The 15,290-nt window shown below is 46.3% G+C and overlaps 1 protein-coding gene across 3 annotated transcripts in view; it reads right to left on the reverse strand.

Moving 5' to 3' along the window:
• The window catches only part of LOC115150232 (sorting nexin-17), a 68,107-nt gene that overhangs the window by 51,496 nt on the left and 1,321 nt on the right, over window positions 1-15,290 (reverse strand). For all 3 annotated transcript variants that reach the window (XR_003867096.1, XM_029693354.1, XM_029693436.1), the window contains exon 3: window positions 733-807. Coding sequence is in view for 2 of the 3 variants with exons in the window: in XM_029693354.1 (XP_029549214.1) it covers window positions 733-807 (75 nt within the window). In the remaining variant the exon portion in view is untranslated. The remainder of the gene's footprint in view (window positions 1-732; window positions 808-15,290) is intronic.

The following is a 15,290-nucleotide window of genomic DNA, read 5'->3' on the forward strand; positions in this document are numbered from 1 at the left end:
TCTACAGTCTACAGTCTCTGTAGTATTTTCAGGCTGACTGTAGAGTCAGTCTACAGGTTCTCAACAGGTAAAAGAGAAGAAAATGAACAAGGCCAAGAAGAACATGCCTTCCACTTTTTAAACTCTAACCGCTTTGTTACATCTTCTAGCATGAACTAGCTTGAACACCCAGGCTCGAGGTTGGTTCTAGTTCAAGGCTGAACATCAAGCGGGACAGTTGTAATAGTTAGAGACGTGAGGCCACGGTGAGGAAATGGCCCGGTGACATTGTTGAGGTGATGTTTTGACGTACCCCTGGCCATTGCTGACGCTTGATGGAGGTGGGGGCCCCCTTTGTCCAGCTCGATTGACGCCCACCTAAAAGACCTTGGCCTTAATTGGTTTCAATTGAAGCCTTGGGCCTGCATTCACATGGGCTACGTTTACACAGGCAGCCCAATTCTGATCTTTTGCTCAATGATTGGCAATAGAGCTGATCTGATTGGTCAAAAGATGAATTCGTAGGGAAAGATCAGAATTGGGCTGCCTTTGTAAACACAGTCAAAGCCTCTCAGAGTACAATTGTTGATCTCAGATCAGTTTTGCCTTATAGATCATAATGAATAAGATGACTTGCCTGGCTAGAGAGGTCAGAATAATTCAGTCTGAGTCATCAGGCAATAAGATGACATGTCCAAGGGTTGATCTGGTCCTAGAACAGCACTCAGAATATATTCCTCTATTGGTGCGTACCTGTTCGTGTAGTCCCAGGAGCTGACTGTAGCGAACCCGACAGTGGAGAACCCCGTTCACATGGATGTTGTAGGCCTGAAGGAGACAGAGACATAGAGAGAGAAAGTAGTGAGTAAAGCTTCTAACTGAGCTGAAAGACAACTCAAAAGGGTCTGCCGCGGTACGAAACCAAAAAGGGTCTGCCGCGGTTCGAAACCAAAAAGGGTCTGCCGCGGTTCGAAACAAAAAAAGGGTCTGCCGCGGTTCGAAACCAAAAAGGGTCTGCCGCGGTTCGAAACCAAAAAGGGTTTGCCGCGGTACGAAACCAAAAAGGGTCTGCCGCGGTACGAAACCAGAAAGGGTCTGCCGCGGTACGAAACCAAAAAGGGTCTGCCGCGGTACGAAACCAAAAAGGGTCTGCCGCGGTACGAAACCAAAAAGGGTCTGCCGCGGTACGAAACCAAAAAGGGTCTGCCGCGGTACGAAACCAAAAAGGGTCTGCCGTGGTACGAAACCAAAAAGGGTCTGCCGCGGTACGAAACCAAAAAGGGTCTGCCGTGGTACAAAGAGCCCCAGCCTCAAAGTCTAGGATCGATGTGTAGACAGATAGTTAAATGTCAGGTGAACAGATAGACAGCCTGTCGTGAATCGATAGATTTGGCTGGGTGAATGCATACTGTAGTGCATTCTGGTATTTCATTACCTTATATTAAATCATCACCACTATGGAGACGTTTGCTGGGCAGTAATGATCCGTTCTAAAGCAACATTTAGGTGTAAACTAAGCAGACGTTTGTAAGTGAGAGAGTTTGGAACCTCTCCACAAGACTTATCGACTTGTAGTTTGAAGGAGGAAACAAACACTGTAAATCAATCTGCATCAGGGAGGAGAGAACTTGTTTATAGACCAAGAGTCGGCGTTTCACTTCTTATATCAAACAATTAGTGATGCTCGACTCTTACACTTTTAACTAAGGCCTGTAAAAGGGTCTGGTCAAAAGTAGTGCACTATATGTGTAATGGGGTGCCATTTTGGACACAGCCTAAGCTTAATGAAGTGTTGCTGCTTTGGCTTAAAACACAACACTTCTCACTTTCAATTACATCTTGGATACAAGTGTGAATACACACGCGCACGCGCACGCGCACGCACACACACACACACACACAGAGACACACACAGAGACACACACAGAGACACACACAGAGACACACACACAGTGTTAATATTATGCAGTGGCCAATAACACAGTGTTAATATTATGCAGTGGCCAATAACACAGTGTTAATATTATGCAGTGGCCAATAACACAGTGTTAATATTATGCAGTGGCCATTAACACAGTGTTAATATTATGCAGTGGCCAATAACACAGTGTTAATATTATGCAGTGGCCAATAACACAGTGTTAATATTATGCAGTGGCCAATAACACAGTGTTAATATTATGCAGTGGCCAATAACACAGTGTTAATATTATGCAGTGGCCAATAACACAGTGTTAATATTATGCAGTGGCCAATAACAGTGTTATGAATGAAAGATAAATGTGTTTCAATGCCACAAGTTGACTTGTTTGCTCAACTTTCCTGTTTGTTTTGACAACAGCCATCATTGGCTCCTCCGACGCAACAGCAACAGTTTGGAATCGACAGCAGCCAGTCATGTGATTGAGGTCAGAAGTAGGGTCCAATCACCGGCAGGTGAAGCTAATTCCAACCGTAATTTTTCCGTTGTTGGAAGGCTTCATTAATATGAACCATTTCTTCTTGGAACACTGACCTGTTTGGTATGATAACAAACCACAGAGCCAACCCCCCGGCCCTCTCCTCAGCCAAACCCCCTGCCCTCTCCTCAGCCAAACCCCCTGCCCTCTCCTCAGCCAAACCCCCTGCCCTCTCCTCAGCCAAACCCCCTGCCCTCTCCTCAGCCAAACCCCCTGCCCTCTCCTCAGCCAAACCCCCTGCCCTCTCCTCAGCCAAACCCCCTGCCCTCTCCTCAGCCAAACCCCCTGCCCTCTCCTCAGCCAAACCCCCTGCCCTCTCCTCAGCCAAACCCCCTGCCCTCTCCTCAGCCAACCCCCTGCCCTCTCCTCAGCCAACCCCCTGCCCTCTCCTTAGCCAACCCCCTGCCCTCTCCTTAGCCAAAACATATCACAGGAATGCAATGCAGAGTCGTAGACAGAGAGCCTCTGGCAGTGCGTCAATTCGACAACACAGTCCGGAACTATACTGTGTATAAAATGAGAACAGACTTCTGTTATGTGACTTGAGTCTGCCCAGGGACCCCCGACCAGGCCAACTGGAGACCGGGGGACCCCCGACCAGGCCAACTGGAGACCGGGGGACCCCCGACCAGGCCAACTGGAGACCGGGGGACCCCCGACCAGGCCAACTGGAGACCCGGGGACCCCCGACCAGGCAAACTGGAGACCCGGGGACCCCCGACCAGGCAAACTGGAGACCCGGGGACCCCCGACCAGGCAAACTGGAGACCCGGGGACCCCCGACCAGGCAAACTGGAGACCCGGGGACCCCCGACCAGGCCAACTGGAGACCCGGGGACCCCCGACCAGGCCAACTGGAGACCGGGGGACCCCCGACCAGGCAAACTGGAGACCCCCGACCAGGCAAACTGGAGACCCGGGGACCCCCGACCAGGCCAACTGGAGACCGGGGGACCCCCGACCAGGCCAACTGGAGACCCAGGGACCCTCATCATATGTATATATAAAAAATAAATAAGTAATGTATTGTCAAATCAGGTGAATGAAAATGGCAGGTAGAATTTAAACTTTAAAAAAAGAGATTTGACAGTTGTATTATTTCGACCTTCCCACAGTTCACTGGAAGAGGAAGTGTAATCTCTAACAGTCTATTAGCTAGAAAGGTAGCATGGCAGCGGAAAACATGTTTCAGTTCTGAAGCTAATGTCCTGCAATTCTATGCATTTTGCCAAGCAGCCGTTCCTAGGCCCAGACTGTCTACAGAAAGCAGCCGATCCTAGGCCCAGACTGTCTACAGAAAGCAGCCGATCCTAGGCCCAGACTGTCTACAGAAAGCAGCCGTTCCTAGGCCCAGACTGTCTACAGAAAGCAGCCGATCCTAGGCCCAGACTGTCTACAGAAAGCAGCCGATCCTAGGCCCAGACTGTCTACAGAAAGCAGCCGTTCCTAGGCCCAGACTGTCTACAGAAAGCAGCCGTTCCTAGGCCCAGACTGTCTACAGAAAGCAGCTGTTCCTAGGCCCAGACTGTCTAAGATGGTTCTCTGGTACTGACTGTCAGTCAAAACAAATGAAAATAAAATGTATTTAGGCCTATGAGAAATGATTCATATAAAACCACACTGTCTAGAGGAGCAGTGTGTGTGTTGAAGAGCAGTGTGTGTGTTGAAGAGCAGGCAGTGTGTGTGGTGAAGAGCAGGCAGCGTGTGGTGAAGAGCAGCGTGTGGGGTGAAGAGCAGCGTGTGGGGTGAAGAGCAGCGTGTGGTGAAGAGCAGCGTGTGGTGAAGAGCAGGGTGTGGGGTGAAGAGCAGCGTGTGGTGAAGAGCAGCGTGTGGTGAAGAGCAGGGTGTGGTGAAGAGCAGCGTGTGGGGTGAAGAGCAGGCAGTGTGTGGTGAAGAGCAGGCAGTGTGTGGTGAAGAGCAGGCAGTGTGTGGTGAAGAGCAGGCAGTGTGTGGTGAAGAGCAGCGTGTGGTGAAGAGCAGCGTGTGATGAAGAGCAGCGTGTGGTGAAGAGCAGCGTGTGGTGAAGAGCAGCGTGTGGTGAAGAGCAGCGTGTGGTGAAGGGCAGCGTGTGGTGAAGGGCAGGGTGTGGTGAAGGGCAGCGTGTGTGGTGAAGAGCAGCGTGTGGGGTGAAGAGCAGCGTGTGGTGAAGAGCAGCGTGTGGTGAAGAGCAGCGTGTGGTGAAGAGCAGCGTGTGGGGTGAAGAGCAGCGTGTGGGGTGAAGAGCAGCGTGTGGTGAAGTGCAGCGTGTGGTGAAGTGCAGCGTGTGGTGAAGAGCAGCGTGTGGTGAAGAGCAGCGTGTGGGGTGAAGAGCAGCGTGGGGTGAAGAGCAGCGTGTGGTGAAGAGCAGGGTGTGGGGTGAAGAGCAGCGTGTGGGGTGAAGAGCAGCGTGTGGTGAAGAGCAGCGTGTGGTGAAGAGCAGCGTGTGGGGTGAAGAGCAGCGTGTGGTGAAGAGCAGCGTGTGTGGTGAAGAGCAGCGTGTGTGGTGAAGAGCAGCGTGGGGTGAAGAGCAGCGTGTGGTGAAGAGCAGCGTGTGGTGAAGAGCAGCGTGTGGTGAAGAGCAGCGTGTGTGGTGAAGAGCAGCGTGTGGGGTGAAGAGCAGCGTGTGGGGTGAAGAGCAGCGTGTGGTGAAGTGCAGCGTGTGGTGAAGAGCAGCGTGTGGTGAAGAGCAGCGTGTGGGGTGAAGAGCAGCGTGGGGTGAAGAGCAGCGTGTGGTGAAGAGCAGCGTGTGTGGTGAAGAGCAGGGTGTGGGGTGAAGAGCAGCGTGTGGGGTGAAGAGCAGCGTGTGGGGTGAAGAGCAGCGTGTGGTGAAGAGCAGCGTGTGGTGAAGAGCAGCGTGTGGGGTGAAGAGCAGCGTGTGGTGAAGAGCAGGGTGTGGGGTGAAGAGCAGCGTGTGGGGTGAAGAGCAGCGTGTGGTGAAGAGCAGCGTGTGGGGTGAAGAGCAGCGTGTGGTGAAGAGCAGCGTGTGGTGAAGAGCAGCGTGTGGGGTGAAGAGCAGCGTGTGGTGAAGAGCAGGGTGTGGGGTGAAGAGCAGCGTGTGGGGTGAAGAGCAGCGTGTGGTGAAGAGCAGCGTGTGGGGTGAAGAGCAGCGTGTGGTGAAGAGCAGCGTGTGGTGAAGAGCAGCGTGTGGGGTGAAGAGCAGCGTGTGGTGAAGAGCAGGGTGTGGGGTGAAGAGCAGCGTGTGGGGTGAAGAGCAGCGTGTGGTGAAGAGCAGCGTGTGGTGAAGAGCAGCGTGTGGGGTGAAGAGCAGCGTGTGGTGAAGAGCAGCGTGTGTGGTGAAGAGCAGCGTGTGTGGTGAAGAGCAGCGTGTGGTGAAGAGCAGCGTGTGATGAAGAGCAGCGTGTGGTGAAGAGCAGCGTGTGGTGAAGAGCAGCGTGTGGTGAAGAGCAGGGTGTGGTGAAGAGCAGCGTGTGGTGAAGAGCAGCGTGTGGTGAAGAGCAGGGTGTGGTGAAGAGCAGGGTGTGGTGAAGAGCAGCGTGTGGTGAAGGGCAGGGTGTGGTGAAGAGCAGGGTGTGGTGAAGAGCAGGGTGTGGTGAAGAGCAGGGTGTGGTGAAGAGCAGGGTGTGGTGAAGGGCAGGGTGTGGTGAAGAGCAGCGTGTGGTGAAGAGCAGGGTGTGGTGAAGAGCAGGGTGTGGTGAAGAGCAGGGTGTGGTGAAGAGCAGGGTGTGGTGAAGAGCAGCGTGTGGTGAAGGGCAGGGTGTGGTGAAGAGCAGGGTGTGGTGAAGAGCAGGGTGTGGTGAAGAGCAGCGTGTGGTGAAGGGCAGGGTGTGGTGAAGAGCAGGGTGTGGTGAAGAGCAGGGTGTGGTGAAGAGCAGCGTGTGGTGAAGAGCAGTGTTGGCCGGGGATAAGAGGAAGAACATACATTCATTGGCAGAAGGAGTTTCCTGTTTGAAAGTCAAAGACAAGAAGGCTAAGTTAACACTGAACTATAGACTACACTGTAAACTACACTATAGACTGTAAACTGTACTTTAGACTAAACTATAGACTGCAGACTATAAACTATAAAATATAGACTAAACGAGACTAAACTATAGACCACAGACTGTAAACCAGACTAAACTATAGACTGTAAACTAGACTAAATTATAAAACTATAGCCTACAAACGAATTACCATAAGACTGCCAGTGTGTTCACTCACTAGCATGAATAGTTACAGTCAACAAGATGCCATGTCATCTGTAGAAACAAAAACCCGTGTCTAATGATGACTCCTGTGTTAAATGATGCTGGTGGTTGCTTTCTCCAGGCTACAGTCGGTCAACTGGAACCTACACAAATCTAAAAAACACAGAAGCATACTGTAGAATGAAAGAATAGCAAAATATGCACATGTAGGCAGAACTAAAAATGTCCATGCAGGAAGGATGACAAGACAAAAAGACAGTGTTGCCCCAAATGGCAGCCTATTCCCTATGTAGTGGCCTGTGCTTGACCAGGGTCCATAGGGTTTTGGTTAAAAGTAGTGCACTATTAAGGGGACAGGGTGCCATTTATGACACCGGCCAAGAAAAAAACATAACATGGAACAAGGAGAACTAGGTCACTCGGTAAATATGTGGATACAAGGGGGTTGATTTAATTTAACGCAAAACCTTCCCTTAAAAAAGGGATACTTCAGGATTTAGGCAACGAAGCACTTTCATCTACTTCACAAGAGTCAGATGAATTAGCGGATAGGATTTGTACGCCTCGTATGAAAGGCAGTTTAGCAAGCTAATGCTAACTAGCGTTAGCGCATTGACGAACAGTCTATAGGCATCTGCTAGCATGCTAAAATTAGCCAATGAAGATTTTCATTTCTCTAAGCAAACTAATGCTTCAACTCAACTCTCCTTTAATAGTCCAACAAGTGGAAGCTCTCTGAGAGGACTACCCTTATGGTGCAATTCTCATAAACCCAACGATTTGATGCAGAAATTGGACTAATGACTAAAAATGTTGTGATAACCCTAATAAAATAATACAATTCTAGACCATTGCATATATATATATATATATAGATAGAGATATATATACATATATCTATCTCTCATATATCTATATATCTATCTAGATATATATCTATATATCTATCTAGATATATCTCTATCTATCTATCTAGATATATCTCTATCTATCTATCTAGATATATCTCTATCTATCTATCTAGATATATATCTCTATCTATCTATCTAGATATATATCTCTATCTATCTATCTAGATATATCTCTATCTATCTAGATATATCTCTATATATCTATATATATATAGTGTGTCTGGATTAGTTAGAACCTTAGAGACCATAACATTGACCCCATTAGAACTGCTGTAGCCTAATGGTTTGCTTGTTCACCAGGAATGATCTAACTAATCTAGACCTTTCCTGAAGGGAATAAACCACACACAAGGGGGGGGGGGGCGTTTCCTGGACACAGATTAAGCCTAAGAGAAGGACAAAGTGAACTGCTTTCAGCTGGAGGACTGGCAATTTATTTTCATCATGGGTTATTGGTTTTCGAACCAAAGTTGTAAAAGAAAAAAAAAAACTTTGCGATCCAATTAATAAAAACACTGAACAATTGATAACAGCGGAATCTAGTGGGAAAACCTTAAGGACTTTCCACACTACTTTATGGGCGAAAATTCAAGCGACTTCAATAGTAGGGAGGAAGAGCTCCACAGTCGTGTCCAAAAGTAATTTAGCCATTCATTGTAGTCATTGAGCTCTGTAGAGTTGCTATTTTCTTGAGTAAATTAAACTCGTGACATTCCTGGATGACTCATTATATAAAAAAGTAAGATTTGATTAACAAATATGTGAGTCAGTTAAAAAACCAAAAGGTTAACGGTAGTATACCTACAGTATAATAAGTTGGATCCACGTTAAGTTGTGATGATATCCAACTCCACCAGATATCTCCAACTAATCATGATTATTCAACAAAACAATAAAATCATTTTTTACACGTTTCTTTCCAGCAAATGTATTAGTTACATGATTGTAGCAGAGGAGTTTTGAAGTTGAGGGTGCGGTATTTATTAAGTTTGGCAATGAGGATGAAAACTAGCATAATTCAGCTAGCCAGCTATACAGAACAAAAATATAAAAATGCAACAATTGCAAAGATTTTTCTGAGTTACAGTTCATAGAAGGAAAATCAGTCAATTTAAATAAATAAAATTAGGACCTAATCTATGGATTTCGCATTAAGGGGCAGGTGCGCAGCCATGGGTGGGCTTGGGGAGAGCGTAGGCCCACCCACTGGGGAACTAGGCCCAGCCAATCAGAATGAGTTTTTCCCCCTCACAAAAGTGCTTTATTACAGACAGAAATACTCCTCAGCACTCTTCCTATGATAACTTAGGTCACTAGTTAAATCCACTTCAAAATCAGTGTAGATGAAGAGAAGGAGACAGGTTAAAGAAGGATTTTTAAGCCTTGAGACATGTATTGTGTATGTGTGCCATTCAAAGAGTGAATGTGCAAGAAAGGTTTTAAGTGTCTTTGAACAGGATATGATATTAGGTGCCAGGCGCACCGGTTTGAGTCAAGAACTGCAAAACTGCTGGGTTTTTCCACGCTCAACCGTTTCCGTGTATCAAGAATGATCCACCACCCAAAGGACGTCCAGCCAACGTGACACAACTGCGGGAAGCATTTGAGTCAACGTGGGCCAGCTTCCCTGAATAACGCATTAGACAGATTGTAGAGTCCATGCCCTGACGAACTGAGGCTGTTCTGAGGGCAAAAGAGGGGGGAGTGCAACTTCCATATTAGGAAGGTGTTCTTAATGTTTTGTACACTCAGTGTATTTAAGGAGAGTGAAATCGATATCCAATCCCGGAATCAGCTGTAACTGTCAACAGTAAAACAAAGATTAAAACTACGTTTGAGGGAACGTAGTTTTAAGTAGCTCTGGATAAGAGCGTCTGCTAAATGACTAAAATGTAAAATGTAAATGTAAACCTTGAATACAGGAAATGGTGAAGTCACTTCTGGACATGGTAGACTTCACCTACTCACCACTCTATGGCTATTTTTCTGAACGGGGGGGGGGGGGGACGACGACTATTACCAAATTTACTGCGAATACATAACATCGTATGAATGAACAATACTCAAAGCCGCAGCTTCATACTACTTGCCAAACAGAGAACTGATTCTCCTTACTGTGGTGTGGTGTGGTGGGGGGGGGGGGGGGGGGGGGGGGGGGGGGGTCTGTAGGCAGCTTTTTACTATTTGTGGATACCTCAAATCATTGTTAAGCAGAGGTTTTGTTCAAGTCAGATGTTGGGTACTATAATTTATTGAATATTAAAAAATATTTTAAAAAGTCAACAAATTGAAAATAACTGATTGCATCTTAAAATTCTCAGAGTTCAAATGATCTTTCGACAAAAGACATGTTTCAGGAATGTTTATCTTCTCCTGTTTCGAACGACAGAAATCATTTCAGAACAGTCGGAGATGGTGGGTGGTAAAATCCTGTTGTGTTTTTTGAGGTGGAACGATTTTTTTCTAATGCAGTAAATCCCCTTTGTATGAAATTGAGGTCTGAACATTAAGCAATCCACTCCCCCCCCCCACCACTAATATGGACCAAGAGAGGTCCAGAACTAGACGTTCATAGGAATTGCAGTCTTCAAAAAGTTACTCAACACATGCAAGCTTATTGTGGCAATAACAGCACATTGAAGTCCACACCCAATTCACTTTATGCTTTTCGGGAACAAGGTCACAAGCAGAATGTGTTTAGTGAACTATACCCTGGCAGAAAAGGATATTACTAGGTATTCACATTGGAATGAAAGAAGACACATGGGGACAAGGTGTTTATCTATATATAAACTGGAGATGATAATCAAAGCATTTTCTATAAGACATGTTTCAATCTGCCACCAACTAAACAATACACACACACACACACACTATCAATTACTGTACACACAGTCTCCTTTCCACACTGCCCTAGTTCAGTATAGATATACGGTGCGCTCTGAAAGTATTCAGACCCCTTCACTTTTTCACGCTACAGCCTTATTCTACAATTGATTACATCGTCGTCGTCCCCCCCCCCCCCAATCTACACACAATACCCCATAATGAGGAAGTGAAAAGATGTTTAGATATTTCAGTAAAAAAAAACGAATTACATTTACATAAGTATTCAGACCATTGACTCAGTACTTTTTTTGAAACACCTTTAGCAGTGCTTACAGGAGAGTCTTCTCGGCACTACAAGCGTGGAACACCTGTATTTGGGGAGTTTCTCCCATTCTTCTTCACAGATCCTCTCAAGCTCTGTCAGGTTGGATGGGGAGGGTCGCTGAACAGCTATTTTCAGGTCTCTCCAGAGATGTTCGATCGGGTTCAAGTCCGGGCTCTGGCTTGGTTACTACAGGACATTCAGAGACTTGTCCCGAAGCCACACCTGCGTTGTCTTGGCTGTGTGCTTAGGGTCGTTGTCCCGTTAGAAGGTGAACCTTTGCTCCAGTCTGAGGTCCTGAGCAGGTTTTCATCAAGGATCTCTCTGTACTTTGCTCCGTTCATCTTTCCCTCAATCCTGACTAGTCTTCCAGTCCCTGCTGCTGAAAAACATCCCCACAGCTTGATGCTGCCACCACCATGCTTCACCATAGGGATGGTGCCTGGTTTCCTCCAGACGGGACCCTTTGTTTTCAGGCCAAAGAGTTCAATCTTGGTTTCATCAGACCAGGGAATCTTGTTTCTCATGGTCTGAGTCTTTAGGTGCATTTTGGCAAACTCCAAGCGGGCTGCCATGTTCCTTTTACTGAGGACTGGTTTCCGTCTGGCCACTCTACCATAAAGGCCTCATTGGTGGAGTGCTGCAGAGATGGTTGTCCTTCCCTTACCAAGGCCCTTCTCCCCGATTGCTCAGTTTGGCCGGGCGGCCAGCTCTAGGAAGAGTCTTGGTGGTTCCAAACTTCTTCCATTTAAGAATAACAGAGGGCACTGTGTTCTTGGGGAACCTTCCAACGCTGCAGACATTTTTTAGTACCCTGCCCCAAATCTGTGCCTCGACACAAACCTGTCTCTGAGCTCTACAAACAATTCCTTCGAACTCATGGCTTGGTTTTTGCTCTGACATGCACTGCCAACTGTTGGACCTTATATAGACAGGTGTGTGCCTTTCCACATCATGTCCAATCAATTGAATTTACCACAGGTGGACTCCAACTCCAGAGGTCTGAATAACTATGTTTTTTATTTTTAATACATTTTAAAAAAAGACAAAAAATATGTTTTGGCTTGGTCATTATGGGATATTGGGTGTAGATTTTTAGGAGAAAAAATATATTTGATCAATTTTAGAATAAGGCTGTAACGTAACAAAATGTGGAAAAAGTGAAGGGGTCTGAATACTTTCCAAACGCACTGTTTTAACCATAGTTCAGTAGAGACCATATTAACTACACAGGAAAACTGTTGCCCGTTCCAAAACCACAGGAAGTGAGAACTGTCAAAGAAAGGTTTTTTTTGCTCACAAAGGAATTCCGCCATTATAAAATGCAGTCTTTGTTTTCCTAAAGCCCCTGTACTGTGCTGGGTTATGTGTGGTGCGGACGCTGCACATTCTGCTGGTTCCAAGGTACACAGACAATCCCTCAGTATTAAAGGAATAATATAAAAATGTATTTTGGTCTTTGTTTCATTAGTCCACTGTTGATACAGTCCCAAAATGTTTTACATTTCAGCTATCAAGTTCGAGATTTAGAACTTTCAAAATCCAGAAAGTGTCACAGTATGATGTGTTTTGGAAGTGCATCAATAGTTCATTGAATATATAGTGGACTGAGTTGCGTCCCCAATGGCACCCTATTTCCTTTATAGTGCACTACTTTAGACCAGGGCCCATAAGCACCCTATTCCCTACAGTGTTACTACTTTTAAAAATCTGGAGCCCTATGTGCCCTGGTCAACAAAAGTAGTGCACTATATAAAGGAAATAGGGTGCCATTGGGGACGCAGGCCAGTCTATTCCTGTTGCCCCGTTAAACACTCTACAGTCAGTGTCACAGTGACACAAAACTCAGACTACAGATAGGCCTCTCTACAAGGAAACAGTAAGAGAGACACCTTTTACACCTCCCACCCCCCCAAAACACTGCCTGAATTTTCCACCATCTGCTCTTCTCTACACCCCCTCCACTCAAACACAGAGTTGTTGAAAAAGTACCCATTCTTAAAAAAAACATTTAAAAAAAAGAGACTTCCTTTCCTTGAGATGTTGGTAAGAACTCTAAGTTGGTGCGTTTCCTTAACGACAGTTAGCGTTACCCCTTGTACTTTGCTCTCTCTCGCTCTTCGCTACACTACTCACTCATGGTTAATGGTTGAAACCTGTCTGTCCGTGCCTCATCAGCAGCTGGAGACCTTTAATGACCTTTATAAATCATCAATCTTTACTCCAGTGTTGCTCCGTTCCCTCAGCTGTCAACAGACTGACGTTTTGCTTCAGGCTACATCTGAGACAGTGACTGTGTATTTTCCTACTAGCACCGACTTTACTGATAACCTTGAGGGAACATTTTCTTACGCTTCGATCACACCAACGTCGTCATTGCATTTTGATACGCCAGAATTCCATTCATTTCCAATGAAAACGCTGCGTTTGCCTTGCAGCATTGCGTTGCGGAGGCAGTTGCAGTGCGTTCTGTGTGGTGCGTACATTAGGATTTATCTAAACGGATGTGTTAAACTGTACGTGTAGACGGCTTGTCAGAAATGGTAGCAGAAGGTGAACGTTGAACTGTTAAATACATATCCAGATGATGCCGAGTACTATTTTGCGCCATGACGATGTGATCGAAGTGTTACTATGACGTGGTTGTTTAACTTAGCTATCTTAAAGGGATACTTCGGGATTTTGGCCAATGATGCCTTTTTTTAATCTACTTCCCCCAGAGTCAGATGAACTCGTGGATATACTTTATGGCTCTGTGTCCAGTATGAAGGAAGTTAGCTAGCGTTAGCACAATGACTGGAAGTCTATGGGTCTCTCATTGCGCTAATGCTAGTTAGCAATTGCGCTAGCTAGCAACATCCTTCAGACTGCATGCAGAGACAAAAAAAATAAAAAATAAAATGGTATGCACAAGTTCATCTGACTCTGGGGAAGTAGATAGAGATTTGTCGAGGTCCATCCAGTTGAGAATAGCCAACTTTACTCACTGGACCTGCCACTGGTTCATAGAATATCATCTTGCAAATAACAATTCATTTTTCTGTAAAGTTACTCTTGGTGTGGTGCTCAGTACCTGGATGTGTAAACTCCAAGCAAACACAGGCTGCTGGGGAAACATTTCATCAGTTAGCTGCCGGCGATTAGCCGACAGTGGCTAGGCGGCAATAAAGATGCTGCCTATGATGTGAATACTCCAGTGGAGAAATGTCCATGTTTGTAGCCAGCACTTTCAGGCAGAGGATTTCAAAACAGACCTGAAGTCTCAACTGATGGGGTTGCCAGGACGATGATTGTTAACAAAAAAAGGTGAAGCTACTGTATGCCATCAATTTTCCCCTTCACTTCAGAAGGGGAAGGCATCCAATCAGCCAACAACAGCACAGCAGAAAATAAGTTGAGCAAAAAGGTAACACATACATGTAAAAGAATATGAATGATGTAAATTGTATTTGTCTTTCCAATATATAACTTTTATAATTGAAAAAATAAAAACACACGCACACAGTATAGATAGAGACACAAGGCTGAATTTAAATATATATATATATATATATATATATATATATATATATGTGTACTTTCTTTATGGAACACCATTTTCCACCACAATGCTAGCGTGGCTAATGCTACTTCCTGATGTAGCGCCCTGCTTTCAGCCATGGGTAAACAGACTGCTGCAACCTGATTGGCTGAACACGATACACAACATCCGAGAATAGCATTCCAAGGATCCACTCTAGCATGGTGGTGGAAAATGATTTCATAAATAAAGTACGCATATTTTCCCCACCTTCTCCCCATAAAAATCGACACTTTTGCAGCCTGAATGGAGAATGTTTTAGGTACGAACCGGTCCATGTGGGATACGATTGTATGCAACCGGCAATACAATGCCTTTGGACGGTAAGATGAGGACACGATATCGCCATCTGCCGGCCTTTGAGATAATTTCAAGGCACAAGGCAATGTTTCTTAAACGTACAGAAGCCAGAAGCCGCTGTTGGGCTTCAGACCCGGGCCATCCGCTGGTGGGCTTCAGACCCGGGGCATCCGCTGGTGGGCTTCAGACCCGGGGCATCCGCTGGTGGGCTTCAGACCCGGGGCATCCGCTGGTGGGCTTCAGACCCGGGGCATCCGCTGGTGGGCTTCAGACCCGGGCCAACCGCTGGTGGGCTTCAGACCCGGGCCAACCGCTGGTGGGCTTCAGACCCGGGCCAACCGCTGGTGGGCTTCAGACCCGGGCCAACCGCTGGTGGGCTTCAGACCCGGGCCAACCGCTGGTGGGCTTCAGACCCGGGCCAACCGCTGGTGGGCTTCAGACCCGTATTGTATTCTCCATTTGTAGGGTTTTCAGCCATTCCATTCTCCTACATTTGACTCAGTGTAAACTACAATTCCAATGCTGTGTTTTAACGTTAATAAACGTCGATAATCATCGCTTTACTTATCTTTCATGTCAGTGAGAAATATTTTTTTAAGATATATATATATACTTAATGTAGCAGTTTTGCACAGATCCACAAGCTGTGTGAGCCTCCAGTTTACCAACTACACTTCCTCCCCAGTTAACTGACACAGGTTTTCAGAGCATGCTAGATAACTAACAGCACAGGTAGTGGCCTCTGTTCTCAGTCTGTCTTCTGTAAACAAGCTCTGTAGCATG

Source organism: Salmo trutta, chromosome 1 (genome assembly GCF_901001165.1).
Source record: "Salmo trutta chromosome 1, fSalTru1.1, whole genome shotgun sequence".
NCBI classification, from domain to species: Eukaryota; Metazoa; Chordata; class Actinopteri; order Salmoniformes; family Salmonidae; genus Salmo; species Salmo trutta.